The 16,997-nt window shown below is 28.0% G+C and overlaps 1 protein-coding gene across 2 annotated transcripts; it reads left to right on the forward strand.

Moving 5' to 3' along the window:
• The first annotated feature begins 1,707 nt into the window (after nt 1-1,707).
• Nucleotides 1,708-14,394, forward strand: LOC113560701. Of its 2 annotated transcripts, none has more exons than XM_026966735.1 (9): nt 1,708-1,886; nt 2,286-2,407; nt 2,485-2,708; nt 3,598-3,863; nt 3,951-4,153; nt 4,230-4,354; nt 8,286-8,455; nt 8,580-8,781; nt 10,425-14,394. In XM_026966735.1, the coding sequence occupies exons 1-9, from the start codon at nt 1,808-1,810 to the stop codon at nt 10,756-10,758; spliced, it is 1,725 nt and encodes a 574-aa protein (XP_026822536.1). In that variant the 5' UTR covers nt 1,708-1,807; the 3' UTR covers nt 10,759-14,394. The 2 variants fall into 2 exon arrangements, with proteins under 2 accessions (XP_026822536.1, XP_026822537.1); XM_026966736.1 differs by having other exon boundaries at nt 8,580-8,820; nt 10,425-10,507.
• The last annotated feature ends 2,603 nt before the right edge of the window (nt 14,395-16,997 follow it).

Below are 16,997 nucleotides of genomic sequence, written 5' to 3' on the forward strand. Positions count from 1 at the left end.
ACTTCCCAAAAAACATAATTTCATTAGGTATTGGATTTAATAGCATATTATAATCAATATAAATCACCGACATCGATTGAGTAGTAATAGTCGATAATTGTGTGGTTTTATGAAAAATGAATGCCCATTATATAATATGAACGTAATTATTTTGTATTTATTATTATACTTATTAATGTTATAGTTCATAAAATTTCATTCAACATTTTTAAATTGTAATCTATATAAGTAACTAAATTCGTGTACGTATATTGTAAATTGTATATAAACTAAGAATTAACACAATATTCACTTTTGAATTTTTCCTATTATATTTGTTACGACAATTTAAATGATTTTATTAAAGTTATTTCTTATTAATTATGATTATTTTTATGAAATATTAGGAATAGCCAATACAATATTGTTGTTGTGTTTGTAAAAATTATTATATCGATAGTTTGGAGATAAAACTAGAGATTTTAATAAAAGCTACCTATGACGTTGGGACTCAACTTACTGGTTAAAATTTTGGACGTAAATAGTATATACACCGGTTCGTAGTTATTTAGTCGTTTTACGTATCTTTTATTTGTTTTATGACTAGATTTACAAGAATGTATTTTAGAACATTTATTTAAAAATATTTTATTATACGTATACAAAGTACTTGCATAGTTGTATAGGTGATAGGTTAGAATTGACATGATTGTTTTTAGTATTTAGGTTAATATAACCAATTTATGTAATGCAATTTAAACGAAAGCTATTTATTTACAATGATAATTATAAATGTTTGCAAAATATAAAAAGTATTGCTAATATTAATTTTTTGATATAAATAATTGTATTAAAATTTTAACGTCAAAAATTGTTTTTATAAAAATTTTTAATTTATCGCTAGGTTATGTACCTAGTTAGTGAATCGTTTTAAGACAATATACAATATATACGCATTTATAATGTTATAGATTATAAGATATTTTTATCTTCCCCCTTATACATATTAATTGTCATTAATGCTAGGTGTATAAATATTTCATAGGTGATTCACCAAGCATGTTCGCGCTGAACATTGGCTCCATTTTTCAAATAAGAACTTTTTTTTTGTAAATTATTTAGTAAATGATAATAATTTTTTTGAAAATTATGTTGTCTCATTGTAAAAAAAACAAACGAGTAGTTTCCTAGTTATTAAAATATCCTTTTACAAAAATATAAAATAGATATAATATAATTGGATTTAGTATTTATTATAATATGTTGTCATTATGTTGATAATTATAAATACTAAAATGTACTAAAAATACTATGTATACTTTAAGTAGGTATATTTTTAATACTTCCAAAAATCAGAACGTAGATGAATTCATTATTAAAGGTAAAAATGGGGGGAGGAGTATTGGTGATTCACCCTGTATATACTATATATATATATATATGTATGTATATTATGACGTATACCGATGTTAGTTTTAATGACCACTGATCCACACGGTTTACATTTATTATGTTATGTGTACAGAACATACTCTCTAGCGACTAAAACTAAACTATATACTACAGTCGTGCGGAAGTCTATTTCCTATATGCACATTAATTATTATTATTTGGGTGTGTTGCCAATGGATACTCTACTTCACGCATTGCACACACATGCGCGCACGCGCATATACTGGTATACTTGTTTCATTTTTACTATTATGTATAAATGGATGAAATGTCAATCAAACCGAACGTTTCCAGCAAAAAACTAAATTCTGGACAATACAATGGAGGTTGATGAGACTGCCTGTCCAAATGCAAACAATTGTCTTGGAATGTATACATGGATATAAGGTGGTTAGGTTTGGTGTACATAATAATGTTATCTAGCTGCAATTTACAGAGTGTTGAACAAGAAGAAGGTGAGTGAACGTATTAGTAATATGCTAATATTATGTATCACCAATATTTAACCATAACGTTGAAAATAAAAACATTTATAAATTCACTGAATTAAATGATATTCGTCTATTTCTTAATATTTCTAAAGTAAAAGATAAAATGGTATATACCATATCGTATTTAATATATCACAAATTGTAAAGATTTAGATAATTACAGTTATTTTTTATTTTATTCCAAATAAACAAAAGTACTTTAATAATAATAATAATAATAATATATTTGATTGTAATATATTTGTAATATAGGGATTACTAACACTGTTTATTTTTTTTTATTATTATATTTCGGTGTTGTTAAAATATGAATCATAATTAATTGTTGTAATAATATATTACATATTATTACTACATTTTCAGATAATTTAATAGACTCCATGCACAACTACACAAATTTGAAAATATTTTTGTGGTCCGGTTCCGGAGATGGTTCAAATGAACCAACACAAATATCAACAACTAAAAAAATCCCATCTTATTCAGTAAATCAATTGACTTATGTTTATGGTGACTATTGTAGTATAATAAGAACATAAATTAATGAAACATAAAATTTTAGGAAAATCCCGAGGATTGTATAGGTGGGCAAGATTGTAATATTCAACCAACGACGTCTATTACGCCACATCTCGGGGTTATTGACATTCCACAAACTGTCGAAATACCAAACAAAGAATATTGGATAGTAACAGAATTAAATTTCGACTCGCCAACGGATGTTCGTATTTCCATACCAGTCATAAAAGAAAAATTGGCCATCCTCTACAAGATTGCTTTTACTAGGTATTATACGTCATATTTAAATTATTTAATGCGCACACTTTTTAAACACGGAACATACAAAAATATACGAAAGTGGTAGTAGGTACGTACAGCATCCGCTAATGCGCGCGGACAATAAGAATACCACGCACTATGTATTATGTAACTATATATAAAACAATAAATAAATGCATGTGAAACTCAAAACAGTTAAGATAGTTATAAGCTAGTATGATCATAGATTATTCAAGTACTAGTTATTAACTTTGATTGACCAAACCGTTAATTATCAAGACTAATAAAATAAAATTTTTTGTTTTAATTTATGAATGCCACATATAAAATAAGTACAATTTAGACTCGAGTTTTCTGAGACAACATGTTTTTATTCGTCAGATACATATATTATTTAAAATTGTTGATACAAATGTTAATTTGTTTATTCAATGCTAATGCTGTTACAGTGTGAGAGTAGAAAAATTCAACATAATCTTCCATAATTATCGTAGCTTTATGTATATAAAGTAGCTGAATACAATTATTATTATCTATATATCTATATGTCCTATACATATGGTTTTAAAATGTTTCATGATCTATAGAAATTGTATATCAAGAATTGATTGCAATAATTATAGAGCAGTTACTATGACCTAATATATATATTTTTTGAAAATCATTCAATTTTAAGTCATATAGTGGTTGATTACCGATTGACACCAGATATGAAATGAAGTTTCGATAATGCATTGTTACGAAGCGAACGTTTGATCAATAAAATAATATTGTATACTACTTCAAATACGTATATCCAAATTAGTTGTCCATAGAACCACATACGATTAAGTTCGATTCATTTATAATATATCTACTACAAGTACTAATCACTATAATTTTATTCGTCCATCAGACAACAGGCTCGGCATCTCGGACTAAACTCGAACTGGACCGAGGATGAAGTGAACTCAGATCGGAATCGAAGATGGGATACAAACGAAAAACCAATTAAAGTCAAAGTAGACGTTCTATCCGTAATAAACAAATTGGATTTGGTTTATTTCGTTAGCGTAAATGACCATCCCGTATCTGCTGCAACGGCAGTACGTGACATGAACCTTGTCACGACACGTGAAGCTGCTGATCATTTGGGATATGCTGTAAAAATCAAAGCCCGACGTAAGTAAAACATTAGTATATTATATATTATTATAAATAAAATATTTTATTAGTTTTCAACATTTAACATCCGGTATTCTTATGTAGCTTACCTGGATGGATTACAGTTTCAAAAAGTGCGTGGTGTAAGTTATGGCGAAATTTGGATTTTCATCACTGCAACATGTATAATTATACTAGTACTCGTAACTGGCGTAGTCGTGGCGCATAAGAAAAAAAGAAGAAAAAACAGCATTAGCTCCGACGGGACTAACATGGCGTTTTGTGAAAATCAAACACCTCATCACGATGTATTTATTTATTTTCTAACGTATTATACTAAAAACCTTAGGATAGTACAGTTAAAAAATATTCACTATTTTTCAGGTAAAAACAGAAGCTACGTCTACTGAAGATATTGGTGCTCTTCACACGCCCGAACCAAAGCCGAGAAATAGAAATAAAATTTCAAATTCATTGCTTTCGATGCAGGCAGTTAATAAATTTCAAAAGTTAGTAAGTCAACTAAGTATATGGAATAAAATAAGGGTTCTACTCTAAATAATAATAATAATAATAATATTATAATTAATAAAAATAATCTAATGAAAGAAGAATTGATACATTTTTTTTATGTAAAAATTCAATTTATATGTATAAAACAAAACAAGGATCAAGTATGTGCGTAATTTGTATATATTATCATATTTACTAAAAATGTTTATTCATTAGAAAAATCCAATAATTTAAAACTTGACGAACACCTTAAAGACGGGTTGAACGATTTTATCTTAACGTGAAAAAATTCCTGGGGCGTTTTATTTTAGTGAGAAGTAAGTAGCCATTGAGATGAGACTAACACGATAAAAAAAAAAAAAAACTAAACGGTTAGGTCGCTTGATAGATACGATCCTGGTATCCCGGGGTGAATCATCTCAGAAGTAATATTATACTAATATGATCAACCGTTACATAGTCTTATAGACGGATTACACAGTAATAATTTAATAACAACAGATGATAATTTATTGTTTTATTTCATGAGTGGTATTTTTTTTATGAATAATCATTGCCCATAGAATTATACCGCATAACAAAAAAAAAAAAAAAACGTAACAATACTTACAACAAATATGATCATACTCGAATTAATAACTTCACGCAACATTATCGCATGATCACGTTCTTATATAAAATAATTAGGAGTGAATAAAAGTTTTAACTAAGTACCTATAAAAACAATGTCATTCAGAGCTACGTTTGTTTTAATGTAATTACATTTTTAATAACTTTATTTAAAAATACAAAACTTACATTTTATATTTAAATTGTACTTATTTACTTGTTGATATACTCGTACATTTACTTATCGGAAAAACAGCTACAATTTTAATCAATAATTATAAAAAGTGTATCTACGTATACCCGCGTATGTTATTCTTATTTCTCACAAAATTGGTTAACAAAATACGTAAATAAATAAATAATATTAATTATTATAGTAAGATTTAACGTCATGTATAATATTATTATATAATATTATATTGTAATAATATAGATATAGTAAATAATTATTTTTAAAATAATTTTATGAGGTAAAATTTGAACTCGCTAAATCATCATCAAACATAATACATATTAACGTTTTTCTAAATTTGGTCCCACATTTTAAGCTACAACAAATTATAAGTATTTTTTCATTAAAGTCTCTAATTTAAATAATACGAATTTAATTGATTTAAAAATGTATATATTAAATGGTAATATATTTATTATATTATTTGGGATTAAAATACACAATATTATTATATGTTATTTTTAAAATAATTAACGCAACATAATATGGCTTTAGAGATTAGTATTACTTGATAACAGATATGACATTATTATAAATAAGTAATATTGTAAGTATCTTAAATGATCCGAACCTCGAATATTTTATGTTAATCCAATTATTCGGATATTCGTTTACTTATTCTCAGTTTTTCGCCAAATTATTACAATTACCTTGTTAAAAGTAGTTTTTTTTCTAATTGTAATTCTAAATATATATCCAACTAATGAAAGAATTTTTGGTAAGAATGTTTACCATTATAGTTTTATTGGTTTTTAATATTTACGTATAACAAATGTGAAACGAATCATTATTAGGTATACTAATTATTATTATTATTATATTGTGATTAATTTTCGAATTAAATTAAAATATAATTATTGTTAGATTAGTAATATGCTACTATATGGAAGCAGTTATTGTAGCTTTCTATCGAATATATACACTATACAGGGTATCTCAAAAAGAACGCTTTTTTTAAATTAACTAAAAAAACTCTTTTTTTTCTAACAAATACAAAATGAGGATATGTACAGATTCAGTACAACATTCGGTATACGTATGAAAAATAATATCATTCGATTGTCCTTTCCTTGCTTGTTAACATGCCGACAAGCCGAAGTGCGATCGAAAAAATCAACAAAAACTTCCTCTCAGTTCTCCCTGGTGAGTTTCAAGAGGACACCTAAACCTAACCGGGGCCCAGTTTTTCAAATTTTTTATTAGCCAACGAATCGACGACACATTGGGAGTAGCGTCATATCCGAGTAAGATACGAAGTCGTCGCATGGTCTCCACACCACTTTCGTTAGATTATTGAAAGGTCTTAACAACCAACACACTACACACGTGTTTCAATTGACATTCGATTCATGATGTGATACTTGACAAAAACTGATTACACAACAACAAACCGGAATGATAGATTAAAAAAATAATGAGAACAATGTTGTAATCATAAAAACTAAGAAATGGCAATCGATTTAAAAAAAAAGCGTTCTTTTTGAGACATTGAATATATCTACATGTAACATGAATACATATATATATATATATAAATCTATATAATATTTATTTTATTAATTTTATTTTGTAATTTGACATTAAACTGAGCTAGCATGAATAATTCATTAAATAATCGTATTTCTTTAAATTTTATTTAAGATATTTATAAAATTTGAAATGAGAATATATAGCCACTTTATTTGAGTGCCATCATTATTTATGAAGTTTTATTTTTAATAAAAATTATGCTATATGTACTATATATTTTACTTATCTGTGTTACACTGTTTTGTTTTTCTTTTATTACTACAGTTTTTCAATAAAATTTATTGTAAGCTACGTCTTACTTACATATAAACGTAGTTTATAGTCATTTGTAAATTAATATAACTCTGCTAATATAATAATAATATTATTTGTCTAATTATGTATTCTTTATAAAATGTCTATGGGGTTAACTTAATTTTTTTAATTATAATTTATTAAACATCATAAATTATATTACATAATACACGGGTACGATAATTGTTTTATATAGATCACATAATTCTCATATTAATTATTATATTGGGCCATTACCATTTACCACTGTTATTACAGTTTAGACGGGTACTTCTAGCAGACGTATCATAAATAAAACGTTGTAAAACTGTATAAACCATAAAAATATCAAGTACCTATGTAGACGTGATCTTAAAAATAAGAGTAGGTTAATCTATTAATTATTAAGCTACACAGTAACCAAAGTAGGTGTTCATCACGGTCTGTATACAGTTTAGATATCAGAATTACAGCTTGGTTGTGTAAATCAACTATAGTTACTGTAAGTTTGTGATTTTTATTTATACATTTTTTTTAAATAGGTAATATTACAGTAGAATTTAAACATCAAAAAAACATTTTTTATTACATTTAAACTTTTTTGATACCCTTAAATTAGTGTAGATTTAATATTTTTTGTTTATCATAATCATAATATAAACCTAAACACTAATTAGTATTCGAGCTTTCGAATTAAGATTTAAATAAAATGTAAGCCATTCTATACTCACTACTTAGTATTTTGTATTATTCATTAACACTCGGAATAAAATAATTACAAGTTATAGTATAATCATAGTTATTGTCTTGTTTAGTTGCAAAATACTCGCTATACAAGAAAAGTTCATCAAACAAAAAACAATTAAATAGTTATTTGTTTGATATATTTTATTATCTTTTTGTAGATAGGTACGTAGTATAAGTTATATGGTATAATTGCATGATTCGACTTATTTTATTCGTATTTCATTATGATTTTATGCAAGCCAGTTGCTCAGCAACTATTTATTGTTCAATATAATTAAATAACTTAATACAATAATAATAGAAATGAATTCGTTTGCAACAGCTGCGGGTATCATAATAAAGGGTTGTTGATAACAGCAATAAAAACCATCGTTATATTGTTTCAAAAAAATATAACTAGATATACATATTAAACAGTCATAAAAGTCCCCACTAGATATTATATCAATCTATAGAATATACCTATTTTAATAAATAATAAATATTATCTCGTGAAGTGTTGAAATATTCGTCAATTTGTATGTATTTATTTTTAGAGATTCGATACCTGGACCGTTAACAGATGTATTGGATGGATTTAATGTTAGTGAAAATAAAAATACATCACGCACAATTACAAGGCACGAGAGTATTGGTGGTCAAGATCCTGGAGTGGTTGGACCTATAGTTTGGGATTTACACTGTAAACAAATGAAAATAAAAAGTAGTAAGTTTCAATGAAAATAAAAAACATGTCGTGCCATGCATATAAATAAAAATATAGTTATCATGAATAGCATTTAACGTTGTTATATTAAAATATAATCGATTAACATTTTAAACAATCGCAGACGAACAGGATGACGATTCGTGTTCGAGTTTTGACGCATTCAACGCCATGGACACTAATGTCACAAAAATGCGAGAGAAATTTCACGAATTACTTGACGATGCATTCACGTTGTTCGGCAGTCGAAACTCGAGTTTGAACAGCGACGAAAGTAACCCGTCAATAAGTAACCATGAACAGAGATCAAAATCAGCTCCATTTAGGTGAGTTTATGCGGACATACAGGGGCGGAAACAAGAAGGGTGAGCTATAGAACCTAAAGACCACCCCTTCTCTTGGAATCTACAGATTATCCCTCGATTAGATTATTAAAAGTACAAAAGGTTGTAATACTTTTGAGTCGTTAACAGTACCAATCAAAAAACTTAAATTACGTTAATGGCTTACATATATTTTTTAATACTATTTACTTATCTATTAGTATTAGTATTACTAATAAAACTTAAACACATATACATCGAATATCGAAATACCCAAAAAAATATTCTGTTATGTTATATAAAATAAAAAATGATTATTGTCCTTCATAAAATAAAAATAACTATTTTATTCGATTATATATTAATATAATTAACTCATCTAAATCACGATTTTTAAAATTTTAAGTTTACTTAACGACTTGCGGTCGTCAATCCACAATTAATATATCTATTCCGCACAGTTTTCCCAAAATCAAAACGTTCAATACCGCACACACTGATAATATATGTATTAATGAAGTATATATTCAGCTAAAATCATATTTAATCAAAATCACAAAATCATAACTAATGAAATTACTTTAATAAAATATTTGAAAATAGTAAGATGTATAAAATACATTAATTACTCCAATCTAAGTACCCATTGAATTATTTTTACAGCAATTTGTCTAGTAACAAAAAAATGTTTAATTTTTAACTGCCAATCGAATGTGTGCGGTTTTGAACTATCCACCTTCCAAATTTCCTTTTTTATCAATAGGAAAAATGGGTGCGGTATTGAACATTCTAAAACGCGTGGATATGAATGGTAAATGTGCGGTTTTGAATGACGTCCATATTTTAAATTACTTAGATTGATATACGATTTAAGATGTGTCTGACTACCCATTTTATATTTTTCATAAGAAAAATTTTTAGTTTCCATTTTACTGGAAACTGTTCATAAGATAATTTTTTTGATAATCTACATGTATCTAAATTAAAACTCAAACTCAAACTCATAGTTTCCGAGAGTTATTAAAATGTAAATACTATAATGATAATAATACTTAGTATGAAAATGTATGCACAATATGTGGAATATAATATTTTAACTTAAAATTTATTACATTTTGATCGTTTTTATTTTATCAATTATAATCGATAAAATGTTGATGGATCATAATATTATTATAGCAATTCTCATATCGTCCAAACTCATAATATCGTTAGCGTTTAACTCGAAGTCGAATAACTCAAGGCCTACTCGCCCGGATATCGATTTAGACGAAACGGCATTTTCGAAAAGTATTATGGTCAACAGTGTGTGAAATCGAAAAGGTTAAGAACGTTAAAAAAAAAGTAATTCTGTATACCAACAGAACACATCACGTGCCTCGAATGGAGGTGCACGACAATCCGTTACAGTCATATTATATTTGTTTGAAATTATGGCCCCGGTCTAGTGCAGGCACTTACTCGTAAACTCCAACAATCAGAATTTGAATAAATCCATAATAATTACAGTAGAGGTGTATAAAAACATGTAACACGGTGGCCATCACGGTCGGTGAATTACGTCGTACATAAAAATAATAGGAGTATTATGCATGGCATTACGTATACACAAATATGATATACTAATGGCTGTGACGTTATTGCAGGTGTTCAGCCACTTCCAGCGGACGGCCGACCGGCCGGCCCAAGACGTCGGCGGACTCGAGCGGCCGGGCCGCGGACGACGACCAGCTCGCGGCACCGGCGACGGCGAGCCCGTGCTGGGCGCTGTCGCCGGGCGAGGCGTGGGCCGGTTCGGACCAGTTGGTGTTCGTGCCGCGGCCGCTGAGCGCCGGCCCGTTCCACCGGCCGGCCGTGCGCGCCGAGTTCATCAGCTCGGACGCCAACCTGTCCCCCCAGGACCCCGCCGTGCCGCTCATCGAGGCCATACGAAAGGAACTGGACAGATTCCCTTCGCCGCACGCCGACTCGTCCCGGTGACTCATATTATATACGCACACGCGTACGCGCCGCAGTGTTATTCTGTGCCGATCCATTATTATTATTATTACTATTATTATTATTAACGTCATCGATCGTCGCCCGTGCGCGCACGTACACACACATGCTTGTCCGATGTGGATTAATCCACCTCGACTGCACCCGTGCGACGAACCCCTCGCGTCGTCGCCGCCGCCGCACGCAGAGACGATGATTCATCGCCGTTTGACGAATGATACGATTATTATTACCCATATGATATTTTTAAACATTATTATTATTATTATTATTAGCCTCGAGGCCTCCTCAGTCCTTCGCCAGTCTTACGCGGCACATCACGTCGTGACGTATATACGTGTATTGTGTAATTTTCTTCACCCCGTATACGTACATGATGGTATTATTATACCATATGATATTATAATATCGTGTAAACGCCTATGAGTCGGTTCCCACCCATAACCGAATCGGTTCCCGGTGAATTGTCATCAGGCGACATGCGAATCGGTTCCGAAAAACTTTCATTATATAATTATTACAAAACTGTGATGAAATAAGATCTTTCGATATTGTTGCTAGTTCTAGGTGTACGTGGACTATAGCCCACTACGCACTCAGCATAAGTCAGTCCATTCACAATAAAATAATATTCATAATAAGCTATATTTTCTGTATTTGTCGTAATAATAAAACGTGTATATTAGTATATTATAATAATTGTGTCAAGTCTAAACCAATATTAAATATTAAGTCGAAGACAATTAAAATAAATATTAATAAAAAAAATAATGTTGTACACGTTTATTACGCGATGTACATTATTTACAAATCGTATAAACTCGACATCATTTAATATTGGCAGTGATTCAATTTTTACGTCTGTTCACCAATTAACTTTCCCATTTCAGCTGTTTTTCTTGAATTTAATTTAAGTGTGTGCTCCTTTGTGTCTCTGATGCGTTTCACATTGGATTTATTTCCAATTAATAAAAATATATTTGTGCGGAGCAATAAAATTCTAGATCAAATTTTCCGTCTAATAATACGCAAAATATTGTAATTCGTTCTAAAGTAAATAAATATTCGGCTCACTTTTTTTAGTGGAAAATCGCAGGCATCACATTTTAATAATATCATCTATTTTTACGCATGGGAACCGATTCCGTATTATCTTATTATGTTATTTCTGCTTATATAGATTATTATTTTGGACAGTTTACTCCCAACTAAGTTGTAAGACTTCTCTCGTTAAATTACGTTATATAATTTGTTTTGAAACTGTTGTAGCAAACTGAAAACATAAAAATATAATCGGTTAGGTAGACATTATTGAAATTTAATTCAGTGTGTCCTGTAACTCATTAGGATGACTACGCGCCATTTGCTGTGTCTTTCTGTCCCACGGTTAAATAACATAGGTAATTTCCATTTTCATTTATCCGTTAATATTATGGCGAATTAAACTAAAACCAACTTTAAGGTTAGAATAATGAATATTATTTGTATTTGTCTTATACGTTGAATTATTTTTACGACATTGGAAATTTCATGCGAGTTATCATAATGAATACCTATGTAAAATATTACAATTTGATAATGACTATATACATTGCAGACAATTTGTTTATTGTAAAAATCAAACTTACAAACTCAGATAATTGTATTAATGTTCTTAACTTTAAGTTTGATAACAGCCAACAGATCATTCTAGCATACCATTAATTATATTATACGCAAACAACATTAAATTGGTTCTACTGTACGATACAGTTAAACGCAAAATTGCTCAGAGAAAAAAATCAAATCGAGCGCTGATATCCTCTTAATTTTGAAATCTATTTTAGTTTTATTCTAAATAGGTGATTGCAATAACAAATGCCAAATAGTTGTATTCTATCTAATGTTCGCAAAGTTTTCAACTCTACTATATATACTATACAATATTAGTTTTAAATCTACTGCGGCAAATTTAAATTATTTTAATTTTTTTTTTTTTTTAATGAAAAATATGGTCAACCTGACTTACTATAGGTCAGGTATTATCTAAATAACACAATATTATCTTGTAACACTAACTTAATTTCGAATGAGTTTAATTTTTATTTAAACGATTGCCTAAGCCAATAATAGTCATATGTTTTTGAATTTAGTTGCATATTGCTTATTTGAATAAAATAAATTCAACTCTTTTCGTACACATTTTAACGTGAAACTTTAAGGAAATCAAATACATATTTCTATAAACTCTTTACAATTTTTACTCATATACATTAGGTATATATTTATGTAATGTAAATTTAAACGGAGTCGATAAGAGCAATAAAATATAATATACATTTTAAATTATACGGAAATAATTTAAATTTTAAGTATTAAAAAAAAATCAGTGAATTCTTAATTTACAAGTTTTATATGACAAAATATTAGATAAATGGAGAGGAAGTTAAAAGAGGAGAAATCTTGTATAATCCATAAAAACGAAAATATGTGTTATGTAAAATATTCCAATAGTAAGAGAACAATTCCCAAATTCATATAAAACATTAAAACATACCTACTAAAGTAACAATAATAATTATTATTATATAACACTATTTGGTTAATATAATTTTATATAATAATAGGTTAAATTATATGCTGGGACAATTAAGATGAGTAAATAGATGCAAATCTGATCAACTTAGAAGTTTGAAATTAATCGTGGGATAAAAATGTCTTGTACCAATATACATTACAAAATGTTTATTCATTTTAAAACCACGGTTTTGTTCAATATACCATACTATACAATTATATAATTTTTACCAATAAAAAAACAGTACATTACTATAATGCTGTATACGTTAAATTTACATATTGTATAATAAATAATAATACAAATTTATTGTCATGTAAAATGTAATCTACATTTACGTCACACGTTCAATCACAGTGCACATGTATTGTCAAAAAGATAATTTCGGCGCTTGCTTACTCTTACAATCTATGCTTTCGTAGAGGTTTGTTGCAAGAACGCTGATCTCAAGTCATTAATTAATTTTTGGAGAATTACCATCAAAACATTTTTAAAAATAATAACAATACCCTAAAGTATAATACATATTGTAGTTGTTAAAATATTAAAAATTATCTACTCACGTTGATGAGACTTTTTTTTGTAAGCTTTATAACTCAAAAAATATATCAGCGTTTTTGAAACTAGCCACATATAATACTCGTATATTGTATATATTATATTATTATGTATATATATTATTTATTATGTACTATAATTCATGTATTTGTGCTCATTTACTATTTACAAGTGAATCGTCTACAATTTCCTGTAAACTCATCTCTTCATGTGTACAGATGTTGGACGATCAGAATATTATGCAAAAATATTATACAATACATGCGAAAAATATACGTTTTTATTATTATATAAACGCGCTCACGATAAATCCATTGGTAATAAAGGCTATAACATTCACGTGCATAATATGTCTCTGCAATATCCCATACTCTCATATACAATGTATGATTATGAATACATTTATTTAATGATATATCATGGTGAAAACATTATAAATATTTATATTGTTTTTAAGCGAACCGTGATCAATAATAAAACATAAGTGTTAACAGTGTTATATATTATAAATGTACACGTACACACATTATACATTTATGCAATTATATATACATATGTGTAATTATAATAGGCATTTATGGACAATCATGAAAAAATTCATAATCAAATATGTTGGTTTGTAATCTAAATTATATTTTTATCTAAAATTCTATGTGTTATACGGATTTTATTTTGAATATAATATCGATTTTTCACCTTTACCTATACCTGTATAATATAATTTGTAATACAATTATAATATTATATGTTCAATTTTACTATTTCTGTAAATATTAAATTAACATCATTGTACGGTATAGATTTACTGTAATAAGTGTAATATGTACTCTGTATAATGTGACAATATGCCTAATACCGAAGCGATTATAAAATAAAACAATACAACATTACAACCCATCAATTATGTACGTAAATTGCTATCTTGTTAGTTGTTGCTCCTTGAAATAAAAAAAAAATGAAACTATGGCATATTATTAAATGAATATTTTACTTATTTTATTCATTCAGTAAATCATAATTTTAATACAAAATACAGTTGTATAACAAATATTTATGGTGTGAACCTGTATAAAAACATAAATAAATTGTACCGAACCAATAGAATAGTAGATACGAACTAATAGAATATGGTAGAATAGTAGATATTATGATAAATTCTAAGTCTAACCGATGGAATGCTAAATACTAATCGATTTGTATACACAAGAACTCTACTGTATCTACTCTATATGATCATGATATATTGTTAATACAAATTCACACTTTTATATTATTTAAATATCCCTACATACACACGTGTAATAATATCGACGTTACGCATACGCGTTGTTCGTTTAAAATATTAGATATGATTAATGTTTATAGGCTCGTCTGTACCTAACGCAAATTCTATTGTAGTGTTTATTCTTTGTAAGACACGCGCAGTGACATGGTAAACTCGATAATAATAAAAATTGTCTACGGTATTTTATCCAACAACATCTATAGGTACCATCTTTATCACCCCTTTTCACGAACGACAATTATCTATATTCATTATCCAGGTGCTTTATAACTTATAAATGTATTTCAAAATAATCAAATCTGTTGTTTAAATTATACCACGTTAGTGTAAATAACAATTACTATTTATAAAAGATGATGGTAGTCACCTAACCAGGTTAACCGTATGGAATGGAATAATCATAACAACTATATATGTAATATGTACTACACAAATAAATGCAAAATAGAACGTACGTTTATAAAAACATAAGAAAATCACGAAGATTATATAAATAACAATTAATACGAGTTACAATAGTTAAATGGTACAATAATTGCAGCAATAAATAAATCATAAAAATGAATTATTATAGTCTTAATACGTAAAACGAAAAACCCGACGTCCACGATTCTCGATCAGTCGTTGCATTGCAACCCTTAAGAAATCGCTGTGAAACGAACATGTCAATTCGCGAACATCAATACCTCTGATCCAATGAACACATCCGAAGATTACACGAGTCGATTGGGTATTTTCATTATATTTCCAGTAGAAGTTAAGATTTTTAAAAATTTTTTTTTTTATATTCTTTAGAATGTCACTGGTCATAATATCACAATTAACGAAAATCCACTAGAATACTAGATACTAGAATGTACGTTTATAATATTATGATTTTGGACGGTAATCGTTTTCTGTTTGTCATCCTATCTACGTCTATTGTTTTAGATATTTGACTTTTATATTGTAATTGCATGAGTGTTTTTTTATTATATTTAGTAGGTAATTTATTAAATAACGCAATCTAAGTTTATATTTTGTATTTAGTATAAATTATTGTAAAACTAATGAAGGAAATCATAATTCATAATATAGGTACCAATTCAATAATTTAAATATAAATGTTAATCTGAGCAAATATAGTGTCATAATACTCATAATCAATATCCAAAATATTTAATAATGTTGCCAATGTTGGTATTTACTTATATAACGCGCAGGGGATAGTTCTTTTATACGAATTGGACTGAAATATTGACGTGATAGAGTAATATATTATGATTATTGTGTATGAGACTATACACAACCAAATACATTACTATAAGGTGAAAACAACTTTTATTTAAGTTTCTCCCGTCCTAAGTATCATTAAACAGGTTGACGAAAAGAAACATTTTTAAATTCATACAAGCTGTTATACAACATTATATTGTAAATACAAATATTAACGTTTTTACCGGTTTTGACTTTTATAAAATTTGAAATTTGAATTTTTAATGCATGAAAATTGGATACATTTATACAAGGCTATATATATTTATAGTTAGATATTATTATTGTAATGTGTGACAATCAAATATCTACTACATATTATAAGAACATTTTTCTAAAGCTCGGCGTTTATTGGCAAAATTCCGCCCGCAAGTTTTACGTGCTGTAACTCATAGCTAAAAATTACAATATAAAAAACCATATAAGACCGTTAAAAAGTAATGATCTACCTACTCATGATATAAACAGCACATCGCATACATGAAGTAAACGATATACAAAATACAAACATAATATTATAAGTTATAACTAAAAGTCATGTCTTAAATACGATTTGCAGCGACCGAA

Source organism: Rhopalosiphum maidis, chromosome 4, assembly GCF_003676215.2.
Source record: "Rhopalosiphum maidis isolate BTI-1 chromosome 4, ASM367621v3, whole genome shotgun sequence".
Lineage (NCBI taxonomy): Eukaryota > Metazoa > Arthropoda > Insecta > Hemiptera > Aphididae > Rhopalosiphum > Rhopalosiphum maidis.

Bases quoted from the DNA above. Each gene is read 5' to 3' on its own strand.
- LOC113560701 (XM_026966735.1), top strand. From the start codon at position 1,808: ATGGATATAAGGTGGTTAGGTTTGGTGTACATAATAATGTTATCTAGC. The intron at 4,154-4,229 runs GTATTTATTTAT...ACTATTTTTCAG, and splicing joins ATCAAACACCTCATCACGAT to GTAAAAACAGAAGCTACGTC. The intron at 8,782-10,424 runs GTGAGTTTATGC...ACGTTATTGCAG, and splicing joins TCAAAATCAGCTCCATTTAG to GTGTTCAGCCACTTCCAGCG.